At 35.5% G+C, this 14,353-nt stretch overlaps 1 protein-coding gene across 1 annotated transcript; it reads right to left on the bottom strand.

Moving 5' to 3' along the window:
* Positions 1-7,211: 7,211 nt before the first annotated feature.
* On the bottom strand, positions 7,212-11,962 carry lin7c (lin-7 homolog C (C. elegans)). Its single transcript, XM_038283952.1, has 5 exons — positions 11,748-11,962; positions 10,039-10,157; positions 9,891-9,962; positions 9,581-9,790; positions 7,212-7,857 (listed from the first exon to the last, which is right to left on the bottom strand). The coding sequence occupies exons 1-5, from the start codon at positions 11,785-11,787 to the stop codon at positions 7,690-7,692; spliced, it is 609 nt and encodes a 202-aa protein (XP_038139880.1). The 5' UTR covers positions 11,788-11,962; the 3' UTR covers positions 7,212-7,689.
* Between the last annotated feature and the right edge of the window lie 2,391 nt (positions 11,963-14,353).

Here is a 14,353-nt window from a genome sequence, read left to right as displayed (position 1 = left end):
CAATCATTGTATTTCCTGAGGTATTCAGGCTCTGGGTTTGCTCTGTTTTTTGAGGTGGAGTGTGAGGCACAGAAATACTTTTAGCATTAACATTTGAGTTACTTACCTTTTTAACTGCATCTGCATAGGTAACTTTTTCTTTGACACGTATATTTTGTACCTGTACTGCTCTTTTATGAGCTTCACATCCTTTAAATGCAGCACTGTGTTCCCCACCACAGTTACAGCACCTTAACTTAGTTCCTTCAGAACATTTCCCATATTCATGCTCCCCTCCACACTTGGAACACCTGGCCTTAGCTCTGCAAGCAGCAGCAATATGTCCAAACCTCTGACATTTGTAACACCTGGTTGGTGGAGGAATGTATTGCCTATGTATAGCTGACAAACCCAATCATCATTTTTTCAGGTAATCTATCTTCTTCTAGTACTAACATAACTGATTTACTAGGACTTTTAACTCCTTCTCTTGTAGCAAACAGACGTTTCACTTTAATCACTCGAGCTCCTTTTATATTACCTTTAATCTCTTCCTCCGTCAAATCAGTTGATACTCCATATATTACTCCCATTACTTTTCCTCTTTCCTGCCATATTTGCGGCTTGATTGTTTTTCCCAACAACGTCTTGCTTCTCATTAGTCCCTGCACCTGATCTCTATCTCTGCATAATACCAATAGATTGCCATCTCTTAGCGTTTTGACTGTATTCACTTCACCTACTATTTTATATATTGCCTCACTTATCTTTAACGGATTCAATGCACATGGGTTCTGGAATCTAAGAATCACTTTCATTTCATTTCTTGTATTTTCCTCTCTTTTTTCTTCATCAGATTCAAAGCCTTTCCTTTTCTTATTTCCTCGACTCACTGTTTGCCAGTTTCCTGTTTTACCACTTCTATTACAATAATCACTACTCAAACTACAATTATCCGAGTCATCTAATTCTTCGCATTCTTCCATCTTACTTCCTTATTTAAAGTTATCTACAACTAACTCCAAATTACACCTCCGTCACTTTAACTTCAACAAAACAAATTTTTGCTCCCCCAGCGTCTGCCGCTAACAGCCTCTCTCACTGTAGACCAACGACTTGCTCTAAGTCATCGGAAAAAGCTTTTCTTCTTCTTGAGTAATATAAAACTAAACAGTTTTCATCAGGAGTCCTGCTGCACCGGAGGTCATTGCAAGTTCATTTTAAAGCTACGTAGCTTTAATGGAATGTATATACATATATATATATATATATATATATATATATATATATATATATATATATATACACACACACACATATCATAGATCTGAATGTATGACGTGCGTTCATTGATTACTTTGTTCTGCACAAAGTTAAATATGTTGACAACAAAAAAATTACACAAAAATTATCAATTGAGGTCTGGATTTGGAGTCACAAATTTAAATGGAAAAACACTACATGCTCATCCAACTTTGATATAATGCCCTTAAAAGTGGTGAATTTGCCAATCCCGGTGTTCTTTGGCCGAGCATCTTGCACAGTGTCAGGCTGTGAGTACAACACCCATCTGTGAATGTCGGACCTTCATACGATCCTCATGGAGGGGGTTTCTAACCATTTGTGTGTAGACATTTGCACATTTGTGGCCCGCTGGAGGTCATTTTGCAGAGCTCTGGCAGCGCTCCTCCTTTATGGAGTAGCACATCAAACTTGGCACTAGCAAAGTTGTTGTTTTTTTTTCCTTTTCAGCTGCAAAAATAAACTACAGGTTTTATATGTGAATAGTTTTTTTTTTGGAATTGATAAAGTATTTTTTTTATCCAAATGTTTGGAATGAGATATGATATGCTAGATACAAATGTGTGTGGTACCTTTACTGATGATAGTGATCATTGCTTGCTTTTTTAAGTTTGTTGGCCTATACTTTTACCTGTGTGATCTGAAAACTGAGTATAGGAGCACTTGTTTTTATGACCCACTTTAAAAGAAGCACTTAGGCACATGTAAATGTAACAGCCTGCATTACTGTTGGTGTGAAGCATGACTTTAAATGTTTAGACAAATAACATTCCAGCTGTCTAAAGAAAGCAGGACCATTAATTAAATAAAGCATAACTGCACCAATCTCCTGCTGTCAAAACTCCTCACAATCTTAATGTTGCTTTGAATGAAATTATTTCTTTTTTGCTTCCATTATCAGCGCAAGGCGAACATTGTCTGCCAATGTTAATAAAGCTCATATTGATGATTTAATAAGCCTGCATGTGGCACTATTTTGAAACAAAACAATGAGGGCTACTAGGGCTGGGCGATATGGAAAAAAAGGTTATCGATAAAAAAAAATGCATATTGATCGATATCGATAATTATTGAAAAGATTTGAAACCATATTTTATGTGCAGCTCTGCCTGGACTTTTTATAATATTGCTAAATGATTTAATTTTAATAAAAAACACAAACAGACTTCGAATTATATCTTTATTTAACCAACTTTTTTAACCATAACAGAATTGTTTTAAAGAAAAATAACTTAAGAGACCTGAGTTATGTTATTAAATACTGACAAAGAATAAACTAAAGTGACCAAAATAAATATAACAAATAAATAAATGTCCCCCCACCGCCGCCCCCGTTTCCTGCTTTAACCTGAGTTATTACTTTGAAGTTTCTGGCCCCTTAGCCATTTTATCTCAATTGTTAGAACTACGTGGGAAACTGCCCAGAACTGAAAATATATATATACTTTCCGAAGATTCCTCGGAGGAGAGCTGCGCCGGGGCCTACACAGCTCGTACTCCTGCGGGTGTGAACGGCTGAGATGATAAAAAAAAAAAAAATAGTTGGTTGCGTTATCAGACTTGGTTTTCACTGGTTCCCGACACATTTTCCAGATGACTGTTTTTTGTCCGACTTGACCGAAATACTGCCAGACTGTCGAACTACAAAAACCCTTCTTTGGAACAATTTCCTCCGCCTCTCCTTGCTGCGACATCTTCATGTGCTCTGTGTTGTGGTTTGAGAGGGCGGCGCTTTGTGACGGCGTGCCTGAGTCCGTGATTGTGATTGGTTGGGAGGAAGTAGTGACTAGCATAAACCTATATGCTAGGCTACAATGAGAAGGAAGGAAAACTGCGTTTCTTTTTTATCGAACTTTTATCGACTCACTTTTTTTCTATTGCGCCACACGTCTATCGATCGATATATATCGTTATTGAATTATCACCCAGCCCTAGGCTGTACACTTCCTTTCAAGTAATCACTTCTAACAAAAAATACAGTATCATCACAATTATATCCCTCCTTATTGCCAATCAGTCTGTCTATTAAATTGATATTTAAGATTGAATCTTTAACAATTTTCCCAATGACACAATCAGACTGAGGCCAGCGGATCAATTTATTCCCTTGGGAACTAAACGTTTCCAACTAAAAGACAGGCTGACAAAGGAAGTAAAATAAATACAAATCATTGAAATTTTATAATGTGAGCACATTTATTGAATTTCTGATACAATGTTCTACATCACAACATTTACAGTTTACATCAGTGTCCCACGGAAAATAAAACAGCCAGACAACACAAAATAATACAACACAACACCATCTACTGATCTCATTATTAAACCAGAATAGACCAACAGATCTTAAAACACGATCAACAATTTGAACAAATGTTTTAAGTTTGGTTTTGGTTGTATGAATGAAAGAATCATTTCAGTGCTTGGAAAAGAAGCACCAATATTGGACCGTATATCTTGTCATTCAGAGCTTCCTTCTGGGTAGGCTGAGTTGATATTGCCCTGATATACAGTTAGAATGGAAGTACCGATTCCTGGTATCATTGTTTTATTTAGGAAAAACACTTATAAAAATCGATAAAAGTTATCAAAAGAAAACATTTATAAAAAATATTCTATTAACCGTTTGGATTTACAGACAAGGAAAACCTGTAAAAAATTGAACTCAGACAATGGCCATAGACATTCAGAGGAACTGTGACTATGCAGTGTCAATACTAAGTCTCAGTTTGCTTACTATCTGATATAAACATCTATATGTATGTGTGGATTAAACTAAGCAAGCTGCTGTTGGGTTTCATAGGAATAATGAATAGAGTTAACTCTATTTTAAGACTTATTTACATGCAACTTAAAAGTAAACTTTAAAAAAAGCTACAAACTGATATCCCAATGTCCAATCTTTGAAATAATTATATCTAATACCTCTATTTAGCAATAAGATAAATAACTTAAAAATAACTAAATGTTTCTTAAATTTCTAGGTACTACTTCATAGTAAAACTTCACCTATAAATGATTAGTAGTAAATAAAGCAGCTATAAACAAGTTTGATATAATTTATAAACCTTATTAAAACTGCCAAGATAAATTATTTAATGGGCAAGATAGGAGGCAAAAACGACCTGTTTCTTGCCAAACAGTGAATCTACAATAAACTATGAAAATACTGGCATCTTGACTGCTTTTAAAGTCTCAATAACAGGTTTAACTACAAAGGGGTATTTTGTAATGACAGTTTTATTGTAAATTGTACCCATTTTGTACTGATTATAACTTACCAGATTAGCAGTTTTTCTTTTTATTAAGCACTTATCTCGGATTTTAGTCATGGAAAAAAAAAATCCCTTTTCTCCCTCTGTTCTTATCTTAATTAATTCTTCAGGTCATATAATTTTAGAACAAGAAATTTAAGAAAGAAATGGTGATTGAACCTTTTCCCCCCAACATGACTGTATATCTTAACACAATGCTTGATGCCGATTTCACAAGGTGTTGCTGCTTGTTCTTCCATGACATCTTTTATTTAATTTGGCTTGTTGAATTTTACCTGTATTTGTAAACACTTGGCAGTATGACAATGATGTAATAAAGCTGTGTAGCTCCCATGCATCACAGTAAATTTTAGCATCATTTTCATTAGAAGTAGATTGTATGACATCTGCTTGTTTTGCACCATTTATTCCCAAAGTTTGTAGAATGAATTTGCATAGATAATTTATTTGCAATTAGTCTGTACCATTTTTCCATTTTGTTCAACGACTAAAACAGCACTGAGTTACCAGGATATATTGTTAATGAGATTTTGTAGATCCCCTCACAAGAACCTGACATAAAATCAACAGTAATGTATAATCTCTACAAAAAATGTGCCAAATAATACTTTATGTAAATTACAGAACTACTAATGGCACATTTTATTGGGAGCTCTATTGTCTCCTGGTGTTGTAAAGAGATTTTGATATCAAATTGCACATTAAATTTAATTCAATTTGTGACTATATTTAAATTGGCTTTATGGTATGTCTGTGATGTAAGAAGAAGCTAATAAATTAGATATAGATTTCACACAAAAGAACACTTAAAACTACTGCCACTTATACTGATTCCCTTCTAAAAAGGTTAAATCCACTGTGTTACCTATGATTTATTTCCTTCATTGAGCTACTACTGCAGCTCTAGTGTCTCAGTGATGCAGCATATCAATCCTGAGACAACTGTATGGCTTGGACAAGCTACATAACAACAAACACATCTTAGAAATAAAGAAAAAAAATACATTTGAACTGTTCAATGGGGAGGTTTTAAGACTGTTTTAATTAAAAAAATTAATAATCATTCCTTCTCTAGTAAAGCATGAAATTACTCATTTAACGAATCCTGTTTGTAATTAACAAAAAGAGATTTTACCAACTCAAATTATTCCCAACATAAAATATTTTGTCATTTTATTATTTTTTTTACAGAATTTAAAGATGCAAAGTTTTTTGGGGGGAAAAAAGCATTAGTTACCATGCAGTGCTATATATACTAATGGAGTGTTTATGAAATGAGAGATTTCAGTGAGTTTTAGGAGTTCAATGCATAAACATAACATATAAGCATGTTGTGTTAGTTGGAATTAGAGGGCATGCATGTGAGGAACGACACCAGGCTAAAACTTCCTGCTGTTTCTGTTTATCGAAAATCTTTTATTTTTTTTCTATAATGATATAATAATAATTGCATTACCTCCAGGACAGAAATCCCATATTGAGTTACATCTGTGACTGCATCAAATATTGTTGGCTGCGGGCAAGGAATTTCCTACAGCTATTCCAAATGAACCCAGGATCAAATATTTCTATATTCCTCCTTATATGATTATTGCACCAGTAATCAAAGTTTTGAATACATTTTAAATATCAATTGTGAAATCTCAGTTTTCTGTGTCATATCTGCCATCGTGCAGCTTTCACTGAATCAAACAAGCCTGATAAACAAGGGAGATTCCAAAGGCAGGCCCAACAGAGGGAGCAAATCTTATCATTCATTCTTTAACGATGGTAGATCTTACAGTCATAACCCAAAAAATGGGATTCATATATATTACTTTAAGGCTTGCTACTAAATTCAGCAGAAAAACATCTGAAACTTATGGAAACCACCAAATAAGAGGCCTTCTACCAGTGTCTCCATCTACAGTTTTACACCAGAATGACGCCCGATTACAAAAACCCAACAACTCTGTTCTTATATTTAAGCACCTTTACAGCTCCAGTGACGTTTGAAGCTAATCACTTCAGAAGGAAAACGTTCCGTGGTAAAATGTTTAACAGTAACAATAAGATGAGTGGTATGTGAGACTTAATCTAGCGTCAAACATAGTGATGGTGGTGTTAGGTTGCGGGACAGCTTTCCAGCAACGCATTGAAGAGGAAGTTTCCATCAGTAAGATATAAAATCTTCAGTATAGCTTCAAACTTTCACATAATTAGTGAAACCGGGAAAAAGCTACACATTCCAACAGAAAAACAATTAAAAATAAACATGATTTCTCAGGCAATACATTGTGGATGTACAATTCATTTGCTACCCAAAAATTTATTAATGAGCATATGCTGAGAAATATGATGATAAAAGGAGAAGCTAAACAGGTTTTTACTTGATTCTGTCTGACTGCCGAGTTTGTGCTTCTGATGGAGTCAAACTCAGAGAAATGTCAGAATTCGAGGCTCTGAGGAAGCGGCTCTTTCCCGCTCTTGCTGAGATCCCATTAAATCCCTGCTGGGCTTTTTTTTTTATCGTACACAACCGGCCTAAAATATTTTTCTATTGCAGAGATGACTGTAAAATACCATTCAATTCAACATGTATAATTTAAAGTTTGCTCGCTTGGATTAGTTTGCATTTCCTTAAGAGACACAAATCACTGTATTGTAATTAATGCCCAAAGTATTTAATTACCAGTACTTGTTTCTAAAGTGTTAAAATAAGCAAGGTACATTCCCACAGCACATGATATAAATATGTTTGCCCTGAGGCACTTGGTAGTGGCCGTGGTAAAAAAAAAGAATAAAATATTTTCCGTCAAAAGGAGTGACACGGTTTACCTCCTAAGCCAAACCAAAATCTGCATTCAAAATGTCAAGTTACAGACAATCATCATCATTTTAGTGTGTCTAGAGTTTTAGTGTCAAGTACAGTAACAGTGGTGAATATTAAAATGCTACAGAGGAGATGAGAAGCACAATATACAGCATCTGTTAGAAAAAACAAAAATTAGTCCAGCTTTTTTTATTCCTTATGTTTGTATGGAGGGAGCAGAGTGAAGGAAAAAAGGAGATAAACGAAAGACTAGAGCGGATAACCAAAATAACTAGAGTAGGAGACCCAAGGGAGCCGAGCAGGAAGCTGGAAAAATAAATCCTACTGCGGATAGTTGTTCTGTTGCCGGCGCTTTGCCGACCTCATTTTCTCAAATCGTGACTCCATCTCCTCGAGGACTTTGGGGGTGTACCTTACAACCAGCTTCACTGTGCCCTGAGCTGCTTTGAGGAGTTCCACAGCTTTCTCGTGGTGCTCACCCTCCACGCTCTGAAGACACAGAAAACACAGATATATCACAACCTACAAATCTCTGTTCCAAAAATGTGGTTTAAAAAGAAATACAATAAACAACTCAGCTTCTTCTACCATTTCTGTAATATAATTTGATTTATTTTGCACAGATTTGTTAGATACTGATATATTTGAAGTGCTAAATTTGATGATTGAGACTCATGTCTAATAAATATCTTATATTATGTTTCTGAAACATTTGGAGTATCAGATAAGCCCTATGGAAATGATGTTTTTAATAAATAGTCATTATATTACATCAAGGGGAGGATGGCACTCTGATAAAGGTGGTTAGTAAACAAACAGAACCTGTCTGTTTCAGAACTCCATTTTGAAGTGTTAACAACAGCTGAGAGGAAAGAAAAGATGAAAATTGTTCACAAGCAACTCAGACTGTGAAGCAGAAATGTAAGAGTTGAAGGGTTGGGTGAGATTCAAAAGGAAATGTTTAGGATAGGGGCTTTAACTATGGCAATCCTGGTATGAATTTTTAAGAAAAAAAAATGTCAGAAAAGTCTCACCTGGGCTAAGAGATAGCAATGGACTGTTATTGAGTGTAGCTGAAGGTACAGCGGGAAGTTTCTAGAGACAGCAAAAAATTCAGGGTGCCAAATCTTCTCCTGAGGTTAGTCTTATGTCAGAATCACACCAGGAAGCATTCAGACCCCTTTATGCTTCGCCCTGCAGGCGGGCTTTATGAAGAAGCTAATAGAATATTCCAGCAGGTGTTGGTACCTCCCTAAACAGCTAAAGATGCCAAAATGCCAAATATGTTAGCCGAACCATGTTACACTGCGATGATACACACATTCATATAAGGCTGAAACAATTTATCGGGTTAATCATGATTACTTGATTATTTAAAAAATCGTCAATTAATTAAGTCATCAATTAATCGCTAACTGGACAATGGAGACTGTAAAATATGCCACAAAAACCGGACATCAAAATTGTAAATAAATGTAAAAACATTTTGCATTTAAGTTAAAAAAAAAATTTTCGTATGTCAATATGCTCTATCCAGAACTCCTAAAGTTTGAGTTTCACTGGTTTAATTTAGTAAACAGTCTTCTTTAAGGAAGCTTTGGCTGTCTCATTAATAATAGCTTAATTGAAAAAATAATAAACAAATTTATCGATTTGCAAAATAATAATCGTTAGTTGGAGCCCAACATTCATACAAAATTAAAAGCAGATTAAAAGAGTACATATAGTGTACATTACATGGAAATACTTTTTAAAAATCATTCTTTATCAGTATCAAGTAAACCTAAATGTTAGTTTCATAAAAAATAAATTACCAAGCTTAACAGGAAGTAAAGACTTCAAATATATAACTGTGTGTAACCAATCCTTAAAGGAGTGTCACTTATTACATTAAACTTGTGAAATCAACTACTACCTTTTAACAGGCTCTGTCAGATCTTTTTATTCTGAAGGGAAAATTAACTTTTGATTTGTAGGTGTACACCTTGTCCGATTGTTTCTGATGTGTCAGATGGAGAAACACTGATGATTTAAACTTGATTGTTTCTGCAGCGGGTACCGATCACAGAGGTCTAAATCCTACTGCATGAACATTCTATGGAAGCATCACTTCTAAACTTGCATGCAGCTGTACTTTGAGAAACATCAACTGTCACTAAATGTATCTTCAGGCTAAAGCTTCTAATTTCCATTGCTAATTTATTGAACGTACCACCCCGTTAACAGAGAGAAGTTGGTCCCCTCTTTTAAGGCCTCCATGTCGGTCAGCGATGCCTCCTGGGATGATCCGTGAGATGTAAATCGGGGAGTTTTGTTCCTTTCCACCCATTATATTAAATCCTAAACCTTCTTCCGTCTTGGGCAGTTCAACCACACGTGGATGTGAGTGTCCCTCACTTGCTGCGAAAGCTGCCACTGTTGCCTAAAAAACAAAAAAAAAGTTTACCATTTGAAAATATGCTGCCCTCCACTGCAATAGGAATTTAAGACTGTTCTGTATGAGCAAGTAGCTCAAGCTTTACCTTAGCTGTGGCGTTGGCTCGCACCTCAGGACTGCTGTTAATGTCCACAGTTTCATACACATGTTCATAAACCTATAAGAAGTATTAGACTATAAACCAATGCAGGATACAAAATAGCCTACATAGTCTGTTACTGAAAGCCCCTTACTTCTCTGACAGCGTTGCAGAATTCACTCTGCAGGACCCTCTGCAGCGCCTGCAGCTTCTGAGGGGGAACTTCTCCCGTCCTCTGTAGCTTATCCAGCAGCTCAATCGCACGGTTGATATCTGTCAACCAGAACATAAACAGCTCCGTCACTGTTTATTATTCACAAACAAAGCAAGGTTCATGATTTTGTCGGTGAAAATTAGATGCTGCAAAACGCAATAACTGACGCTGGATTATATTACATAAAATTGGGTAGTGACCAGCCCTAACAAGGAAAATAGATGATGCCACCCATCACTATTGCTAGGGTAAAGGTGTTTGAAAACTACAACTGACAAGCTTTTAGTTAGCCCACAGCCGGTTAGTCACACAAACTAACCAGTTGATGGCTGTCATGCTTCTGTTACTATGCTAAGATTTAAAAATAAAAAAAAGTGAAACCTGTTATATTGTTTGAGCAGCAGCAAAAATATACATTGCCTTCCAGTTTTAAATCAAAGCATTGAGTCAATTCATACATCTGTGTTAATAATAGGGCTGCATATTATTAGAAAATCGAACAAACAAGTTTTTTTTAATGGAGGATGAAGATATAGATTTGATTACCCTCCATGTTTCTCACAATTTTTTCTTGATTTTCCTGGTTCATATTTCTTGATCGCTTTATGCAAGCTTAAGCAAGCTGTTAACTGAAATCAATACTGTGCATCAATAACAGTAAAAGTCCACCAAAGTAATAAAATTTTATGTAAATGCAGATCATGTCCCCCCTTCTTTCTTTAATCTATTTGATATATAATAAAGCTACCAAATCCAGCCTTAACATAGCAAGGCCTTAACATAGCAAGACTGTGACTTGTGGATCTTGTCACACTATTGTGATGCATGACAACCTCAAAGCAGCTCATAAAATGTGTTGAAATATTTAGGTACAACAACTTATTGGTGGGTTTGTTTCATTATTTCCTAAAACATTCGCAGTATTTAATGTTTTCCCTCAAAACAAGGCAAAAAATCAGGGCAGTCTTCTGCTTTCACCAGGTGAAATGATTGTAAAGGTATCTTTAAAGTTGCTGTAAAAACAAGAAAATTCATCATTTTAAACCAGTCAACATCACTGCTCTAACTGCCTGTTTTTTTTTCTTTTTCAAATACTTGATTTAATCTTGTTGATGCTTTATAGAGCACCATCAGCTCAACAGGGTTCAGAACTTAACGAAGAGGGCCACTTTGTTGTCAATTAATTGCAATTATTCAAACAAGCTCTGAAAGCAATTCCCTCTAAACGCCATTTAAAAAGGCTGAAAAACAGCCTTACTGGTAAACATAAACCGTTTATTGTACAGAGTTAATTTTAATCAGTTTCCCTTGTTACAAAAAGAAAAGAAATGCCACTTTAAATGCGTAATTATTCTGAAATGGATACGAATTTTAGATCAGTAAGACTCCATCTCTATATATTTACACCTGACCAGCTGGGTTGGTCGGTCACTGTTAGCTAGTTACCGAGTGAGAAATCCACAATAAAGCCTAAGTATAACCCTTAGCCAAAGGAAATCGACCTGAATACATTATGAGACATATTTAACGCAATTCAACCAAATAACACAACACTATCGAAAAGCCAGTTCCAGTTTTATCCAAATAACTGTAAGCTAAGCTAGGTGGGTTTGTTTCTGAACTGAAGCTAGCTAGCTAATTATTGTTACCTCTTTCCAGTCGCACAGGCTCCCCGAGAGATGCCATCATCCAAAACAGACTTTAAATTGTCTTATAAAGATGTTACGTCTTAAGGAATATAAAGAAATGTATAGTTAGCAATCCCGGTGAACGTTTCGTGTGCTTAACTTAGACGATAAATCAGATTAGCTAAGTTAGCACGGCTAGGCTAGGTGCCAGTGAAGCGATGCGTTCAGGTTAGCCTCGGACAGCAGGGAACACAGTAAAGAAAATTTGTTATTTTTTTTTTCTCTGTGTAATGCAAATTATCTTTTATAATACTCTCTTATATTTTCTGTAAAGAATTGTGTTTAGTAGTTGATTGACTTCTTATCATCTTATAATTTTGCGCTCGGTTTCAAACTTTTTAAACCAAGCGGGATGCACTTGAATTAATTTTTGATATTTTAATATTCTGCACTTCGTTTTCCCCCTATCATTCATATCATGTAGTTTTTTGTTCTTATTTTTCGACTTTAGGACTAATTTAACTCTAGGCTTCATCTGGCTTGAGCAAAGTTGTTAAAATTATGATAATTTTTGTTATTACAACAGAGCCCTCATAAGGAAAGCTTAGCTGTCACAGTGGTTACTTTACTGCCCCCCTGTGGCTAATTGTAGCATTGTTTGTTTTTTCTTGTCCATCAAAAGGGCTGCTGCTGTTTCACTGCTCTCTAGGATGCAACTTTGGAGAACCTCTGATTCTAATCACAGCAAAGCGATTGATAAAAATAAAAACAAACATTTTGCTTTGAACTAATGACTAAATTGTTGAAATAATGGTGATTTGGGAAATATATGAAGTCCCAACAGAACTAAAAAAAATCTTAGCAGCAGCTGTAATTTGGATAGTACATCTTGGAGACTATTTTATTTTCTTCAGCTAAAGTCCAGCTTGAAAAAACACCACACCACAATGTAAACGTGCTTAATGCTACTGCCAGCGAACACGGCAGTAAGTATTTCCATGTAATTCCTTAATCGGATGACTGGTTCCAGTAAGAAGTGTATAATTAGAAACTGAATGCTTTTTTTTGTTTTGTTTTATTCACTTGCAAACTGTTGAAACAAAAACAGCCTGGGGTTCATACTCCTGAGAACTGACGCACCTACCTTATCGCGTAAGAATCTCAATGATGGATTATTTCTTCCTTTTGTTCCCCCGCTGAAGATGTGTTTGTACTTGTATTTGACAAAATGTAACACAGCTCCATCTTAAGGTGGAATTTCTTGACAGCAGATGGCTTCTTTTCCTGCATCACTATGGCTTTGTGACCATGGTGAGAAACCCATCATTTCATGGTGCAAACTTTATTTTATCTGGTGTCACCAAAGAAGTTGGTAGAGTTGGTAATGTTGATTGATGCTTTTTGTTTAGTGTTAACCTATTCAGCAGCAACACCCACCTTTCAATTGGAGAGAAGATACTAAGTGTTTGGAATCTGAAGAGGATGCTGTTGATGAAACATGTTTCAAAATTTCTCACGCGAGGAAAAAACAAACACAAAAAAAGTGTGCTTCTGCTCTAGCACAATCTTAAACCATGACGTTTAGACTTGGCATGTAATGCTGTGATGTGTTTCTGCTGGAGGGGATGTTGCAGCAGTCTCCCAGATGTCGAGAATGGCTTTTCCTTCAGTTCATAATGAATATAGAGCTGGATAAGATCTGTGACAGCTGTTCTTTTGAAGAGAATTCAAAGATGGGATTACTGTACACTCACAACAAAATCTTGGGTGTATATCTAAAATGTACACAAATGTATGGGTGGCTGAATCCATCACTGTCGACCTCAGGCATGCCCGATGTGTACTCAAAGCCTACTTGTGCTAGTCTGCACTTGAAGGTGTAGGCAAATTTCTTCTGCTTTTAAAACCTTACTTGTAAAGTGGCCTACTTATAAGTGAAGTGATCAATAGGTTAAAAAAACACTAAAAGAATAATCATAAAGTTCACTTTACATGTGCTGCATTACTGTACTGTAAGGGAGCCTTCACTTAGTTATCTAATTTTCTTTATTATTTTTCATCGTTCTTTGTCTTAGACAGACCCCCATTTCATGTAGCTTCACAGGTATTCATACCATGTGAAATTGTTGATGATGACCTGAAACTTTTTGATGTAAAAGAAAAAAAAAATGCTGTCTTTCGTCATGTGTCCCCTCCTCAGCTCCTTGTTTGTTAGTAAAGTTAACCTGCCTAAAGATGCACTGTTGAAACTGTAGCGACATTGATTGTGTTTTTTCAGTTGCCTATAGTCATTTTTATTTCTTCAAATATTTCAGTTTAATATTGCAAACAACTTCACAACATACAAAATGAATAATATTAACCCAGAAACATGTCAATGAATAGATTTCTCTTTATATATATATATATATATATATATATATATATCTCTTTTTAAATATATCTTTTCCTCTCGTGGGGATAAAAAAATAAACAGCAAAGCTTTGACAACAGCACCTTGACATAGTATGTAATTCCAACATTACCTTAAGAAGTTTCGAACAGTAAACAGATAATTTAACTTGAGAGGAAGTCTTTTTCTGCTGAGTATGTGAACTGAATGACTTTTTTATGTCAGCATCATATCC

This window comes from Cyprinodon tularosa, unplaced genomic scaffold (assembly GCF_016077235.1).
Source record: "Cyprinodon tularosa strain WSP-4 unplaced genomic scaffold, ASM1607723v1 ctg197, whole genome shotgun sequence".
Classification (NCBI taxonomy): Eukaryota; Metazoa; Chordata; class Actinopteri; order Cyprinodontiformes; family Cyprinodontidae; genus Cyprinodon; species Cyprinodon tularosa.
This window is presented reverse-complemented; position numbering and strand designations above follow the sequence as displayed.

Bases quoted from the DNA above. Each gene is read 5' to 3' on its own strand.
- lin7c (XM_038283952.1), bottom strand. From the start codon at position 11,787: ATGATGGCATCTCTCGGGGAGCCTGTGCGACTGGAAAGAG. The intron at 9,963-10,038 runs GTAAGGGGCTTT...TACTTCTTATAG, and splicing joins TCTGCAACGCTGTCAGAGAA to GTTTATGAACATGTGTATGA. The intron at 7,858-9,580 runs GTACGTTCAATA...CTGTGTCTTCAG, and splicing joins TTCTCTCTGTTAACGGGGTG to AGCGTGGAGGGTGAGCACCA.